Below are 13,420 nucleotides of genomic sequence, written 5' to 3'. Positions count from 1 at the left end.
ATTAGCCATAAGTGAAGAATAACTGTGCTAAAAATTATATGCGATACTTGGAATTATTTTTTTAAAGAGCCGGGACAGATTAATCATGATAAAAATCTCAGGCAGTTTGAAGTTTTTGAGTCTCCTAAATATGGTTTTCTATGCGGGGTTCTATACTCTCCAGAAAACGGCACAGCTGAGCTCCCTGGCATTTTTCGCAGATCTTTTCTCCTCATAGCTGTGATAAACGCAATCAAATTGAACTGTTACCAATAATATCCAGCCATGGCCAAGCTCGGCTCGAGTTTATGCATTTCCCCTCTCCGCTAACGATGGGATTGCTGCAGATACGGAATACTCGGAACGCTCTTATATGCAATCAATTGTCTATTTAATATATTCTCATGGTGTCCAGCTGAAGATCCGTAGGAAGAGCACTTCCATTTCTGGATTCTATAACACCTGATCTATTAATGAGTGATTTTTGGGGACTAGTTTATTGCCAGACAAAATAATTCTCTGCGGTTGATACGGCCCAATGTTCGAGCTACATGTACTCCATGCTAATATACAAACCTAAAAGAGAACAATTTTATTTTTACATGAGTGTTTGGTGCTGGTAAGATTGCTTCATGGTCCTGAGCACCAGTGTGAAATCGAGTTTACTCATTTGCACAATTATACTTTTTATACCAACCTGATAGTCCCAAAAAATAAGAAGAAAAGAATAAACAAATATAAATTTCAACTGCTGACTTACAGGGGCGGCATCGGATGCTGCCAACTGGATATTTAATTAAGCAAGGATATAAGATCTCTACTATTGCTGATCAAGGCTATATTCTATGTTGGGTATGGCCCAGCCGTCATAAGTCTCTTGTAGAGGTTAAAAAGAATGAGAATAATCTTACTGGATTTATGGTTATTTAACTAGCACAAGAAGGCCTAACATCTCAATAAAATAACTACACAATCTATATGGACAACTACTTCTCAACCATCCCTCTATTTAATCACCTTGGGCAGCTAGGAATTGGTGCCTGTGGCACTACCAAACCAAATGCGTCTAAGAAGATATTTCAAGAGGCTCTTCATGGACTGAAGGATTTGAAAATGTATTAACCATGGAATACTCCATATGCAGCTCCTGCAGGTGTTGATTCTGATTTTAATTGTGTACTCCGCATTACTTGGCAAGATAATATTATTGTTACTGTATTATTAACTGTGCATACTGTATATAAGCCAACTCACTGAATTCTTTGCTTGCGCAAACGCTTTGCTAAGACCTCTACTAGTGCAAAAAGTGTCCGTATGATCAACCAACTAAGGATATTCGAATACCCTTAATTATTGATTGATGAATACAACTATTATATGGGAGGAGTGTATCACGCAAATAAATTACGAGCAAGTTATGAAACTCATCAAAGTTCTTTACGCTCCTGGTGGCCTATGCTCTTTTGGACGCTTGATATAGCCATTATCAATGCTTATTGCGTTGCAAAGATGGCCGGCAGACAACAAGGCTTAAAGGAGATTAATACTCATCTTGAAATTCGGAAAGGTCTCTACAGAGAGCTTTTTTAAGCAAGGGCAGAGTAATCACTTCTGAGATAAACACACAGCTCAGTTCAGCCACTAGATAAAGGTAACTATCAGGTTAAAAGGATCCTTCGTAAATGGTGCCATTTCTGTACCGTACAGATTCTGTTGTGATCATTCACTCAGGGGAAGTAATTGATAGCAGAAGAACACTCACTATACCAGATACACGTCGGTAGCCTACTAGGGATCTGGAGGATAACAATATCAACTGTATTGAGTGTGCGGCCAACGCGACCACCGACATGCTCTATCTCTTCTCTCTCAATTACTATCTAAAGGAATGGAGGCAATTCAGGGGATTGACACTGAACACTCACCAAGACGCTAGGAGTAATCGGATATCGAGTCCTGGATATTTCTCTATCAGTTTCAGAAGGCAAAATGCTGGAGGCCATACCATGCCAAACAATTCCAGACAGCTTTTTGTTGCAAGACTTGCAGGATTCCCTTACAAGGTCATCTTGGGCCAATTCTCAATCACCACGGCCTCCTCTGGGTGAGAAAGATGTAAACTAGGCATAGATAGCTTTAACGAATATGCCTATGCCTACTGAGCCTTTTGAACCCACATAGTCAATTGCAGTTCTATACCGCATTACTTTCTACTTCGCAGCGGTTGTTGTCAGTTAGAAAGACTCAAATTTATACTTCATACTTTTTCACTACTGTAATTTAGCTCTAATATTTACTTTTATAATGACTGTATAGGTGTGTGGTGTTAGGGCAGTTGTGTTATTTGCGCAGATAAAGGACGCTAAACAGATAACTAGGCGGGTGCCAACCAAGCGGATTAGAGATCTCTTACCTGCTACCTCACCATACTTGTTGCGGGTAATTCAGCAACCTCTTACCAAAACCTCACTGCGCGGGTATGGTGATGTTATGGTGAGGGTACTGTGGTGAGGTTAATTCACTCTAGGGATGTGCAACGGTGCTTACAGATTATGTCCCTATCACCGCCCCAAATAAAATCTTTAAATGCAAACGATATCTGGAGCCGGGCAGCCAGGTTTGAGCTTGTAGTCACTGAGGAATCTAATAGAAAAAGATCAGTACATCCAGGTAGAAAGAGTTGCTTGTAGGGTAACCCACCCCTATAGAAAAAAACATAGTAGTGTTGGAGTTTCTTTATTTTGTCAAGACAATTGTGTTTGCCTCTTACAGCGTCGTCTTCTTGGTGAGCTCTTGAAATATAGCTACTTTCCATACAACGCTCACGGCATTTTCTGCGGGCATATTTATCTCATCACAAGCATCTTTTGTCCATGGTCAGCAAATAATGAAGAAATAAATTACAAAAGAGAAGGCGGGACAGAATAAAAAAGGCTAATAATGGGAAAAATATTTGGTAAAATCTTAAACTCTTTTGGAATACATGGTCTTCAAAATGAGAGAAGAATACTCGCACTTATAGTTTTCGACGAAATTACAATGCAGAGTTGTTTATTAAGACCCTGCAATTATACACACTTGCTTCTGATAATTTGCTACTTAATAATTATTTAATTCCTATCAATTTTCTGCATGCATCATTTTCTACGGACAAATGAACGGGCGTGGGTATTTGAAGATGTCTCATTGGCACTGTTATCAAACTACCCGTGTAAGGGAGAGTTGAGTCGCTCAGGGAGCCATGTGACTGATTAGCGAACATACCCTGAGCGCTCACTGAATGGGGAGTGGTTATCCGGAAGGGCAAAAAGGCTAGAGACTAGAAAACCAAGTTCGTATAGGTACATATATATGCTCCTACAGATTATTCTCTGCCATGCGAACACGGATGTGTATACACATTTCTGGAGGGATGCGATATATCACTGTTGGCCGGATTTTAATATCCCACAGAAGTGCGCAATTTCCGGGCGATTCTGGAGTGGCAGAAGAAACATTCCGTTGATGAGCGTTTGACGACATGAAGAAGCCGGCTGATCAGGAGGCGCATAGAATAAGCAAGCTTAAGAAGTTAAATGACCGGAGCGGTTCGGGCATTTGGGATAATCCGAATCCATGATGGGGAGAATGCGTAGGGGAGAGGAAAATGTACCTCGTTCCTATATATATTACAGGATTGCAGACCTGCTGCCAATTATCGTTTTCATCGCATGTAGCATCTCACATAACATATCCAGGCGAGAACAGTAGAGCCCATTCATTTCTTCTGTTATGTATTAGGGGCTCTCTACATTCTCTTCACCTTCACTGCTAACTTCCTCACCCTCCGCAACAGCCTGCTCCCGTCGTCGGCGTGCACGTTCTCTTTTCTTCTCGAGTAGATGGTTCAATTTCTTTGCAGTGTTGAAGACACCCCCCGTGCCGGCCCCACATGCGGCGCAGGATGGGTTCTTCCGGTAGCGCTGCAATGCGCATGACTCGCAGAAATAATGTCCACATTTCGTGATAATCGGGTTCTGGTAAGGCTTTTTGCAAATAATGCAGGCAAATGGGATATTTTCGAGGAGCGCTTCCTCCTCGTCCTCCTCGTCCTTGAAAGAACCGTCGCCACTCCGTTGTGACACCACCTTCCCATCCAAATTTTTCCCTTTTGTATTTATCTCCCATTCGCGGTCAAGCTCCCAACCTTGTTTATAATCCTCTCGAGCGTGAAGGTATATACATCCGTCTCCGAAACCACAATAGCCGGTGAGTTTGTAGTCCTTACATACGTTGGGCATATAGTCCGTGAAGGTGACGGTTCGGATGTTGGTGGGTGCTTTAATTGGACCGAACTTTTTACCTGGGGCGTCCGGATTCTTTTGGATGAAGGATTGATAATTGGCAGCACCCTTGTAGGTTCCATCAGCCGTGGAAGGCGCAGTCAATTCTGGACGTGACCGTGTCGTTCCCAGAAGATTCTTTTCATTCAACTCCTCGTCATGCCAATTGGATTGCTTGGTCGCATCATTGGTGGATGCTAGAGGAGCTGGCGTGGCATTGATAGTTTGTTGATCCTCTGAAGCATTTTTACGGGCCACGGTAGCAGTCGACGAAGCTGTAACTGCTGCATTCTTTCGTCGTCTTTTGATTCTGCGGCCCTCATCATCGGATGAGGTGAAGTCGGAGTAGGAGTCTGAGGCAGGTGGTGGGGAGGCTGGCTTCTTGCGAAAGTTGGATTTGGCCTTGGCAGTTCGTTTCTTGAAGGAGAATTGAGGGACATCGTTGGCGAGTTGTGTCTCGTCTGCCATCATGGACAAACTTATCTATCGATTCAAAAAGTAGTGGTCTTAATAAGGCTGTGGCACTGAGAAAGGGTCCTATTTCGGCTGGAGGCTCACATGACCGATGACAAATCAATGACGATTGCCATACTTTTTACATCACATGATCTGTCAGGTGATGTCAATTGTTGAACCGAACCGAAAGAAACCAAACAAAACGTGACGGCTAGACTTGGCGGGCTCTTGTTTGGTACGCGTTTTGTGGGATATTTTTGTTGCCACTCGGGAAGACGGATGCATCGGTGGTTGACAAGTCACCTGCGGTCAATCCTGGTTTTATTGTTGTTGTTGTTTACTTGGTTGGAGGTTATTGTTTATCTGCCAGACCCGGTACATCATATAAACCTTATTTCCCAGGTAGAGAGACCTGCCTTACATCTGTCAAGATCCAGTCGATATAAGTAGTCCACCGCACTTGGTAGCATCTATGTATATCCATCCATACAGTACACATTTATTTACCTATCGTTCTCGACCTGGTGTTCCCTTAGTCCCTCCTTTCTCCCTCTCTCTTGAAACGACCAGATTATATTACGTATCAGATCAATTAGTTCGTCAGTCAATAATTAGCAGTGACGTGGGACGCTTGCCCGCACGGCCCCGACAACAGCTGCAGCAAACCACCGCTCTTCTGTGTGTGGTGCGGTGCGGTGACTCCCTGCCTCTTCTCTCCCTTCCCTTCCCTTCCCTCGCGCGACGTCCTCTTCTTCCCTCTCATCTCTTTTGTCTCCCCGCCCGAGTCGTTCTCGTCTCGTTGTCTACCTGGCAGCAATCGGAATTGTCCTTCTCTTTCTCTTCGTTCCCATCAACATTCTCTTTCCTTCTTTTTCTTTTTCTTCCCCCCTAGCCTTTCCTACCTTCTGTCTTTCCTTATTGGTGTTCCTTTCCTATTTCCCTCAATTTCTATATTAAATTGACGTCGGAGACTGTCACATCCGTCGAGCACTTAACTTGTAATTAATTGCTTCCTTTTCGCTTCTGCGTTGTTTTGCTTCCGTTTATCACCCACCCGCTGCTTGTTCCCGAGTGCTGAGCAAGAGACTCTCGACTGTGGTTGGCCGGCATCCTGTCTGACGTCCACAACGCGTTTGCGTTGTCCTAATTCTGGCTGTAGCCCGGAACGTCGCTTGACCCCACAGTGTCTCCCTAACAAAAAGTGAAGCGCAGTTGCGACTCTCTACCTTCGGCTCTGTCGTAATTTCTCCCAACTCTTATCTTCCGTTTCCTGCGAGCCGTCGAATCGGATCGCCCCAAAAGGCCATCGACCGATCGTGCGCATTAACCATCCCTATCGCATCCAGCTTGGAATTTGCAAGGATCAAAGAAGCTTGGTCGCAGGTCGGCTAATCAAACATCTACGAGCAAACTGACTCGGGCGCCTAAGCTGCCAAGCAATATTTGGCAGGTCGGACGATGACCGTGATCTGAGGAGGTATACGAGAGGCACGAGGCGACGAGTTTGTGGGATTCCATCGGCAGCTCTATCCTCATTCCTGGGGAAGAGATACTGCCCGCAAACCAATCACTCGGCGAGCGATGACCGCATCTTTGTTAGATTCAACAGGTAACGGTGGTATGAATGAAGGGCAAAAGATGTCGACAATCGAGGATCCCTTCGTTGCGAACCCCGAGGAGGGGGTTGTTTCTCGTGATTCGCATAGGTATTCATCCTTTGACACCCAGTTTTTTAGCCTAGATGCGTCTTCTCCAGCCCAGGCAAAGCGGGCCCTTCAGGCCCATCTGGCGGAGACTGAGCGCAGGCTCGAGGAGGCATCTAAATTAGGCACGGCGCTTATTGATCAGCAAAAGGAGCTTGAGGACAAGTTGAAAGAAGTTGAGCAACAGCAGGAGGAAGGCCAAATCGGACCAGATCTGCGTCGAAAGCTGGTGGACATTGAGAGAGAATACCATGAGATTGGTCGCGAAACTGCCCGAGCCTTTCTTGCTCCAAAGCGTCTTGCGGGTGACGATGGTCACCTGGGAACGCCGTCCATGGACCAGAAGGTATATTTCTTGATGCGCGCATTATCACTCGAATTCACTCCAGTGACTAACTTACTTCACTCTACAGTCGCCCCTCAGCCCTGCCCTGTTTGCTGGGCAAGCAACTAACTCGCCCAGTAAAGTGAGCGTACCGTCGCGTAAACAGCGGAATCAACCATCGAGTCGAGTTCATGATATCGAATTTGCTACGGAGATCTCCACTTCCCTCCTGGCCCAGGTTCGTCAGCTGCAGGCCCTTCTAGCTGAGCGCGAGGAAGCGCTGAAGGGTGTGAATTTGGAAAAGTCCAGACTAGAGCTTGAGGCCGAGGGATATGCGCAACGGATCCGGGCACTGGATGAGAGCGAAGAACGCTATAAGGACGAGAATTGGTCACTGGAGACTCGAACCCACGAGCTGATGGCTACGATAAAAGAAGCGTCTGATCGCGAAAGTCGGCTCAACAGTAGCCTAGGTGCTATTGCCTCGGAAAAGAACGCCGTGGAGCGAGAGCTCGAGGACTTGAAACAAGCCAACGCGAAGCTTATTGAGGACCAAACAGCGGCCCAGAAAGCTAACGACGCTGAAATTCACCTCTTGCGCAGAAACCTTAATGCTGGCGATTCTGAACGACTAGCGCTTCAGCAGAAGCTTGAGGAATTAAACTCTCAAAATGAAGAGCTGGCAAAAGCTGTGGGTATGCGGCTTAGGCAGTACGAAGCGGAAGCCAGCCGTGAAATCCCACAAGATGACGAATTTGATGACCAAGGGCGAGCGACCCCGGAAAGTTCTCCCCCGCCATCTCCGAATAAGTTTACTCCTCGACATAATCATCTTGAAACCGAGACTCTGCGAAGCTCGCTTGGTCATGCCCACCGTATGATCCAGAACCTTAAGAGCACAATTCACCGCGAGAAGACCGAAAAGATTGAGCTGAAGCGAATACTTCAAGAGGCCCGTGATGAAGTCGAGCAACGCCGCCGTGAAGGTGCTGGTCCTGCAGGCCCATCCAACAAACGCCAGAAAACGAAGGCCGAGCCCTCTAGAAAGCCGGCGCGACCAGATTTACTTGGTGCCGGCAGGAGAGGCAGGACAGAAATTGAGGTTCATGACACTGACTGGGAAGACAACGCAGCCGACGCAAGCCCATCGCAGAAGGCTGCCTTGAACTTTACTCGTGGCCGGGTAGCTGCACAGTCATCCGATGAGCCCAGTGACGTGTATCACACAGCAACTGAAGCTGATGATACTTTCGAGACCGCTAACGAGCGGGAGACGGCAACTGAAAGTGAAGCTTTCCAAACCGGTATTGAAAGCATGGCTGATGATAGTGCTGATTCCGATGATCTTACTGAAACTGAGGACCGCGTCCAAAGAACTCCCCGTGGGCGAGTGCCGTCTTTGGCGATGTCAAAAGCTCGAGATCGAACCTCGTACCAAAGCACTGCTTCCACCTCAGCCGATGAGGATGAGACTCAAGATGGAGAGTTCCCCTCCCCTAGCCAAGTATCGACTCCTCGTTACCGACTGCGGAAGAGACGAAGCGTGGTGCGGAAGATTCGTCCTTCGGGAGAGGCTCCTATGGCCTCTCGCAGCCGGCCTTCAAGTGCACGAGAGTCACCAGCGACCAGCTTTAGCCATGACTCTGGAGCGCCAGAAGGACAGAGCTTATTTGCAGAACTCGCAGAGTTAGATGGTGATGAAGCCGAAGGCGAATTTGGTCCACCGATGCCACGCGGCACAGCTTCTTCAGCTTCGACTCCTAGGATGCTCCCTACACCTGTCTCGAGGCGACCGTCAGAAGCTATCCTAGATACTCCACCTAGGCTTGCCATGGTTGACTGTGGAGTGATGACCGATCCCTGGGAGCCAGTTATGCCGGTTGATCCGTATGAGACTGGCATCTCCCGTGCACCGACAACGCCAAAGAAGGCAACGTCTGATGCAGCCATTGTCACAGAGACAAAAGAAGCCCCGCAGCTTGTTCATTCTGCGACTCAGTGGACGCCACTGAAAGCAGCTTCAGAATCGATTAGCGATCAAGTTTCGAGTGTGCCAACGCCCCCTAAGATGGCGTGGGATGACCATTCGTCTCACACCCAGCATGATGGGACCGAGGAACCTGCTCCCCTGCAGCTGGAGACTTCCTCCATTTCAATCGAAGAAACAGCGCCAGCGGCGCCAATAAGGCCTGACTTGAGCACGTCCTATTTTGTGGGGGGTTGCACCGAGCCAGTTACAATTCCTATTGCGAAGTCCTTAGAAATGGAATTGTCGGTGATGTCTTCGCAATTCACAGAACCGGTAGTTGCTCAACTTCCAGAATCTGAGCCGACATACGTACCAGATATGGATATTTCTTCGGTTTTTGCAGAGCATACGGAACCCACTGTGGCCATGCTTCCCGAACCTGAGTCAACATACGTACCAGATGTGGATGTTTCGTCAATTTTTGCAGAGCATACCATACCTATTGTGGCTACACTTCCCGAAACTGAACCGACATACGTACCAGATATGGATGTTTCTTCAATTTTTGCAGAGCATACCGTACCCATTGTAGCTACGCTTCCGGAACCTGTACTCGAATCCTCGGTCTCAGTCTCGGAGCATGCAAGCTACACCGATGTCCAACAGTTAGTGGTTTCAACAATTGTTTCTGAGCAAACGGAACCTGTCTCTGCGACATTGACAGAACCCATAGAACCAGTGTCTACCGTGGGCGGTGGAGAGCGGACTGCTTCATCTGATCTTCCGAATTTGACCATCTCAATTCTAAATCCAGAATTCACTGAACCGGTGCCACAAGTCCAGGAGCAACCTGCGCCTCCCGTGCATGAGTTCGCACTATCTACCATCTGTGTAATGGAAACGTCTCCTGCTGAGTCGATACCAACTATGGCCATACCGACGGCTTCTACACCCGACGATAACGCACCACCCATGCAAGTTAGGGACGGAGTACCTGACAAACGTTTTCCAGAAATTACGCCCCTAGTAGTTGCTGAAGATCCTCCAATCGAAAATGCTAACGCAAGTGAGCGAAAGAGGGACAAGTTACCTCTGGGTCCTATATCTGGAAATGCCGTCACAAAACGCCAGTCTTACAACCAAGCAGATCAAGGCGCACAGACAATCCTGTCCTCAAAGCAAATCGACCAGCTTCTCCTGGATCGTGTCACTTCTCGCCCATTATCTCCTCCAGACAGTGACAAGGCGAAGGAGCTAAATAATTCTCCTTTCGCGACACCGAAGGCGCGACCCCGTCCTACTCACCAATCTTCCACAACATCTCTCCATCGCCGACCAGGAAGCGCTGCTAGCCTTGCATCTAGTGTTCACAGTCCCCCCCCATTACCAGCGGACCACAAGGAAGCTATAATGGCTGCCGAGAAAAAGTCGATGGAGCAACGTCCGATCTCTCCTGGCCTCATGGGCCCTCCTCTTGCTCCCGCTTCAGCCTTTAAGACAAATGCTACACAACGGCCGCGAACTCCGAATGATTCTAGCATTCGTGTGGGCTCTGTGAAGACCACGTCCTCGCGCGTCAAAGGTGGACGTGAGAGTCAGGTATCTCGAAGGTCTTCTATGTCTTCTTTTGCTTCCGAGATTGAAGAAAGATTTAATATGCATCCCAATGCAGCAGGATTCCCTTACGGTTATCCCGCGGGCACAGATGCGCGAATGATCCAGGCAATCACTCAAACAATGATTGGTGAATTCCTTTGGAAATATACACGGAAGGCTGTGTCAGGGGAGATATCGACTACCCGGCACCGCCGGTATTTCTGGGTCCACCCATACACGCGCACGTTGTACTGGAGTGAACATGATCCTCAGACTGCTGGCAAGAATGAGACTAGGACCAAGAGTGTTCCGATTGAAGCTGTCAGGGTTGTTGCGGACGATAATCCTTATCCCCCGGGGCTCCATTGCCGAAGCTTGGAGGTTGTCAGCCCGGGTCGCCGGATCCGGTTCACTGCCACTACCAGTCAGAGACACGAGACTTGGTTTAATGCCCTATCGTACCTTCTACTACGGAACCCAGGAGAGGCTGGTGAAGAGGAAGGTGGTGTTACCTTGGAGGATATCGATGAGTTTAACCCAGGATTTCGCTCACGCTCGCGTCAAACAGCACGCATGTCAATTTCGTCATCACAGAGCCGTAACCTTCGAAATCCACCGAAGCAACGTGCAGCCTCGGCCATGTCTGCACGCAACACCCTAACTCCTGGCCGTGTTTCTCCAGCACTCAGCACACCTTCGCAGTACTCGGATCAAGTTAGGAATAGTTCCACATCTCGCCTGAGTACGATATTCAATGCTACAATCAAAGGATCGATTGGTCGAAGGGGGCCTGGATATGCTACCTCCAGTGTTCACGATGGTAGTATTCACGGTCATGAGAGTGAGGAGGATTTGCGACATATGATGGAGAGACAAGAGCAGACTGATCGACTGGAAAATGTGCGCGCTTGTTGCGATGGTATGTAGATATTTCGATTCAAGGCCTACTAACTACGTTGCTAACGCGGAACACAGGCAAGCATGATGTCAGCTCGCTCTCAAGAATGAGCCGCTATAGCCCTCGTGTCAATCGTATCCACTCTCATCATTAGCCCGATGCTTTAGAATTGATCATGCCATCACAGTCACCAATAAGCGCGAGCTTTTGTTGCGCATTCTGTCCCGTTGTCCGTGCTATGATACATTGCATGTTGCAAGTGCCAAAATTGCCGCTCAGGCCTACTCTTCAGGAACTACATTCATAACCACTTGCCACCATTTTACTAGTCTCTTATACTCCCAGATCCATTTTAATTCTGAAAGTTGAATCCCTTTTTGACATTTGTCGCTGCTCTGGGACCTAGACTTTGCTGCCATTCATTTACCATATATCGAAGCATGATTTAGTGATTTATTTCCTTTGTTGATACGCATAGCCAGCCCAATATAAGCCCGGGTCATTCATTCACTTCAGCTTGGCATTTCACCTTCTACTTCCCCATCTCTTGTGCGATTAATATCGCCTTCTCCATTACCTTGTACTTGTGATTTTTTTTTGTCTTTAGTCGAACTGTAATGAGCGAGATTGACTGACTGATTTCTGAGTTGCATCCATGTCATGTTCGTTGGGTGGTTTTTGGTATGCCAGGTAATTGGTCTAGGCGCCATTAGTGATCGAGGCAATTGAATACCTGAAGACAATTATAAGCACTGCTGTAGTTCTTCGTCGTCAACTGAGACTAGTTATGGGTAGGCAGATATACGATGGCTGTAGCAAAGGATGAGTCACGGTGGCGGATCTACATACGAAGCCGAGGATGGGGCAACTTCGGAAAGTTTTCCATTTCAACTTGATCCTTTGTTGAGGATTACCCTATCCCTTGAATTACATATTACTATTTCTCACATAACATACACATTCTTTAACAATGACTTCCATCAGCGAGCCTACAACACGGGAATGGATCGATTCTCTAGTCGCACCGGGCATGCTCTTAGTTTGGGCTATGTCTTGTAAGCAACACTCACCTTCTGTTTAACCTGCGGAAATGTGCTACCTCTATGTGCTGGTATTTCTTCTAGTAATTCATCAAACCTTGAACTAACTGGTCCGAGAAAGACTACGTCAAAGTCAACCTGGAGGCCGTCTTCAAGCGGGGCCAAGTACTTGCGCCCTTGCTCCAAGCAAGCAGACTTCGAGATGAAGCTTTTGGGAAATTCTGGGTCCAATTCAGCTGTTCGTCCCCAGACCCATGTATTTTCGGGCCCAGATTCACTAATATAGCAGGTAAATCTGTTCAGCCAATCGCCAGGAAGCAGTAAAAAACGCGCAATCTTCACCCGATCAAACCAATATGCAGCCTCAGATTCAAAGCTCCTCAGACCTGATCCCGCCTATTTTAGCGCACACATCAGGCATTGTTCTCGATGTGGGTCCTGGATCAGGTACTCAGATGCCTCTTCTACGCTCTCCTGCTATCAAATCCATCTACGGCGCCGAGCCCTGCCACGGACTCCACGAGGAGTTGCGCGCGCGAGCGGAATCCGAAGGTCTCGGTGCAAAGTACCACATCCTCCCTTGCAGCGTCGTCGGGTCGGAGCTGGGCCCCGCCTTGCGCAAACAAGGTCTCGACGAGGACCACGGTGTTTTCGACACTATCATCTGTGTGCGTGTTCTCTGCTCCGTGCCACACCTGCAACAGACTGTAAATGAACTCTACGCTTTGCTCCGTCCCGGTGGGAAACTGCTTATTGCCGAACATGTTGTCAACCCGTGGCGAACGCCGAAGGGATCTATCGTGGCGAGGGCACTTCAGACCGTGTATGGTGTTCTGGGGTGGAGTTGGGTCATGGGTGATTGTCGCTTGAATCGTGATACGGAGAAGGCATTGCGCGCCGCTGGTGAGTGGGAATCTATCGACTTGGATCATTGGTTTGGTCACTCGCCTTGGCCCTATATCGCGGGGGTTTTGGTGAAGAATAGTAGTGTATATATACCTTGATATGCTTTGGTCTTCGATAGGGTGCATGGTAGCCTAGCTATGTACTTTCTTATGGTAGATCGAATTGCTGCAAGACACGCTGGGTGTTGTGAGGCCAAGTGACCGAATTGGCAGTTGACAGTATGGAT

General features: G+C 47.7%; 3 protein-coding genes across 3 annotated transcripts; 2 read left to right on the top strand and 1 right to left on the bottom strand.

Moving 5' to 3' along the window:
• Nucleotides 1-3,755: 3,755 nt before the first annotated feature.
• Nucleotides 3,756-4,769, bottom strand: CWC24 (U2-type spliceosomal complex subunit CWC24; the record flags this gene model as incomplete). Its single annotated transcript, XM_033575321.1, has 1 exon — nucleotides 3,756-4,769. The coding sequence occupies one exon, from the start codon at nucleotides 4,767-4,769 to the stop codon at nucleotides 3,756-3,758; it is 1,014 nt and encodes a 337-aa protein (XP_033421176.1).
• A 1,569-nt stretch (nucleotides 4,770-6,338) lies between these two features.
• On the top strand, nucleotides 6,339-11,402 carry ATNIH1004_010752 (putative nuclear migration protein (ApsA); the record flags this gene model as incomplete). Its single annotated transcript, XM_033575320.1, has 3 exons — nucleotides 6,339-6,806; nucleotides 6,874-11,269; nucleotides 11,326-11,402. The coding sequence occupies 3 exons, from the start codon at nucleotides 6,339-6,341 to the stop codon at nucleotides 11,400-11,402; spliced, it is 4,941 nt and encodes a 1,646-aa protein (XP_033421175.1).
• Nucleotides 11,403-12,218: 816 nt separating this feature from the next.
• Nucleotides 12,219-13,292, top strand: ATNIH1004_010751 (class I SAM-dependent methyltransferase; the record flags this gene model as incomplete). The annotated part of the gene is made up of 3 exons (XM_033575319.1): nucleotides 12,219-12,303; nucleotides 12,410-12,526; nucleotides 12,592-13,292. The coding sequence occupies 3 exons, from the start codon at nucleotides 12,219-12,221 to the stop codon at nucleotides 13,290-13,292; spliced, it is 903 nt and encodes a 300-aa protein (XP_033421174.1).
• Between the last annotated feature and the right edge of the window lie 128 nt (nucleotides 13,293-13,420).

The sequence above is a fragment of the Aspergillus tanneri genome (genome assembly GCF_003426965.1).
Source record: "Aspergillus tanneri strain NIH1004 chromosome Unknown AapTan_8_pilon_pilon_pilon, whole genome shotgun sequence".
Lineage (NCBI taxonomy): Eukaryota > Fungi > Ascomycota > Eurotiomycetes > Eurotiales > Aspergillaceae > Aspergillus > Aspergillus tanneri.
The sequence above is the reverse complement of the archived record's forward strand: the minus strand, read 5'-3'. Positions and strand labels throughout refer to the sequence as shown.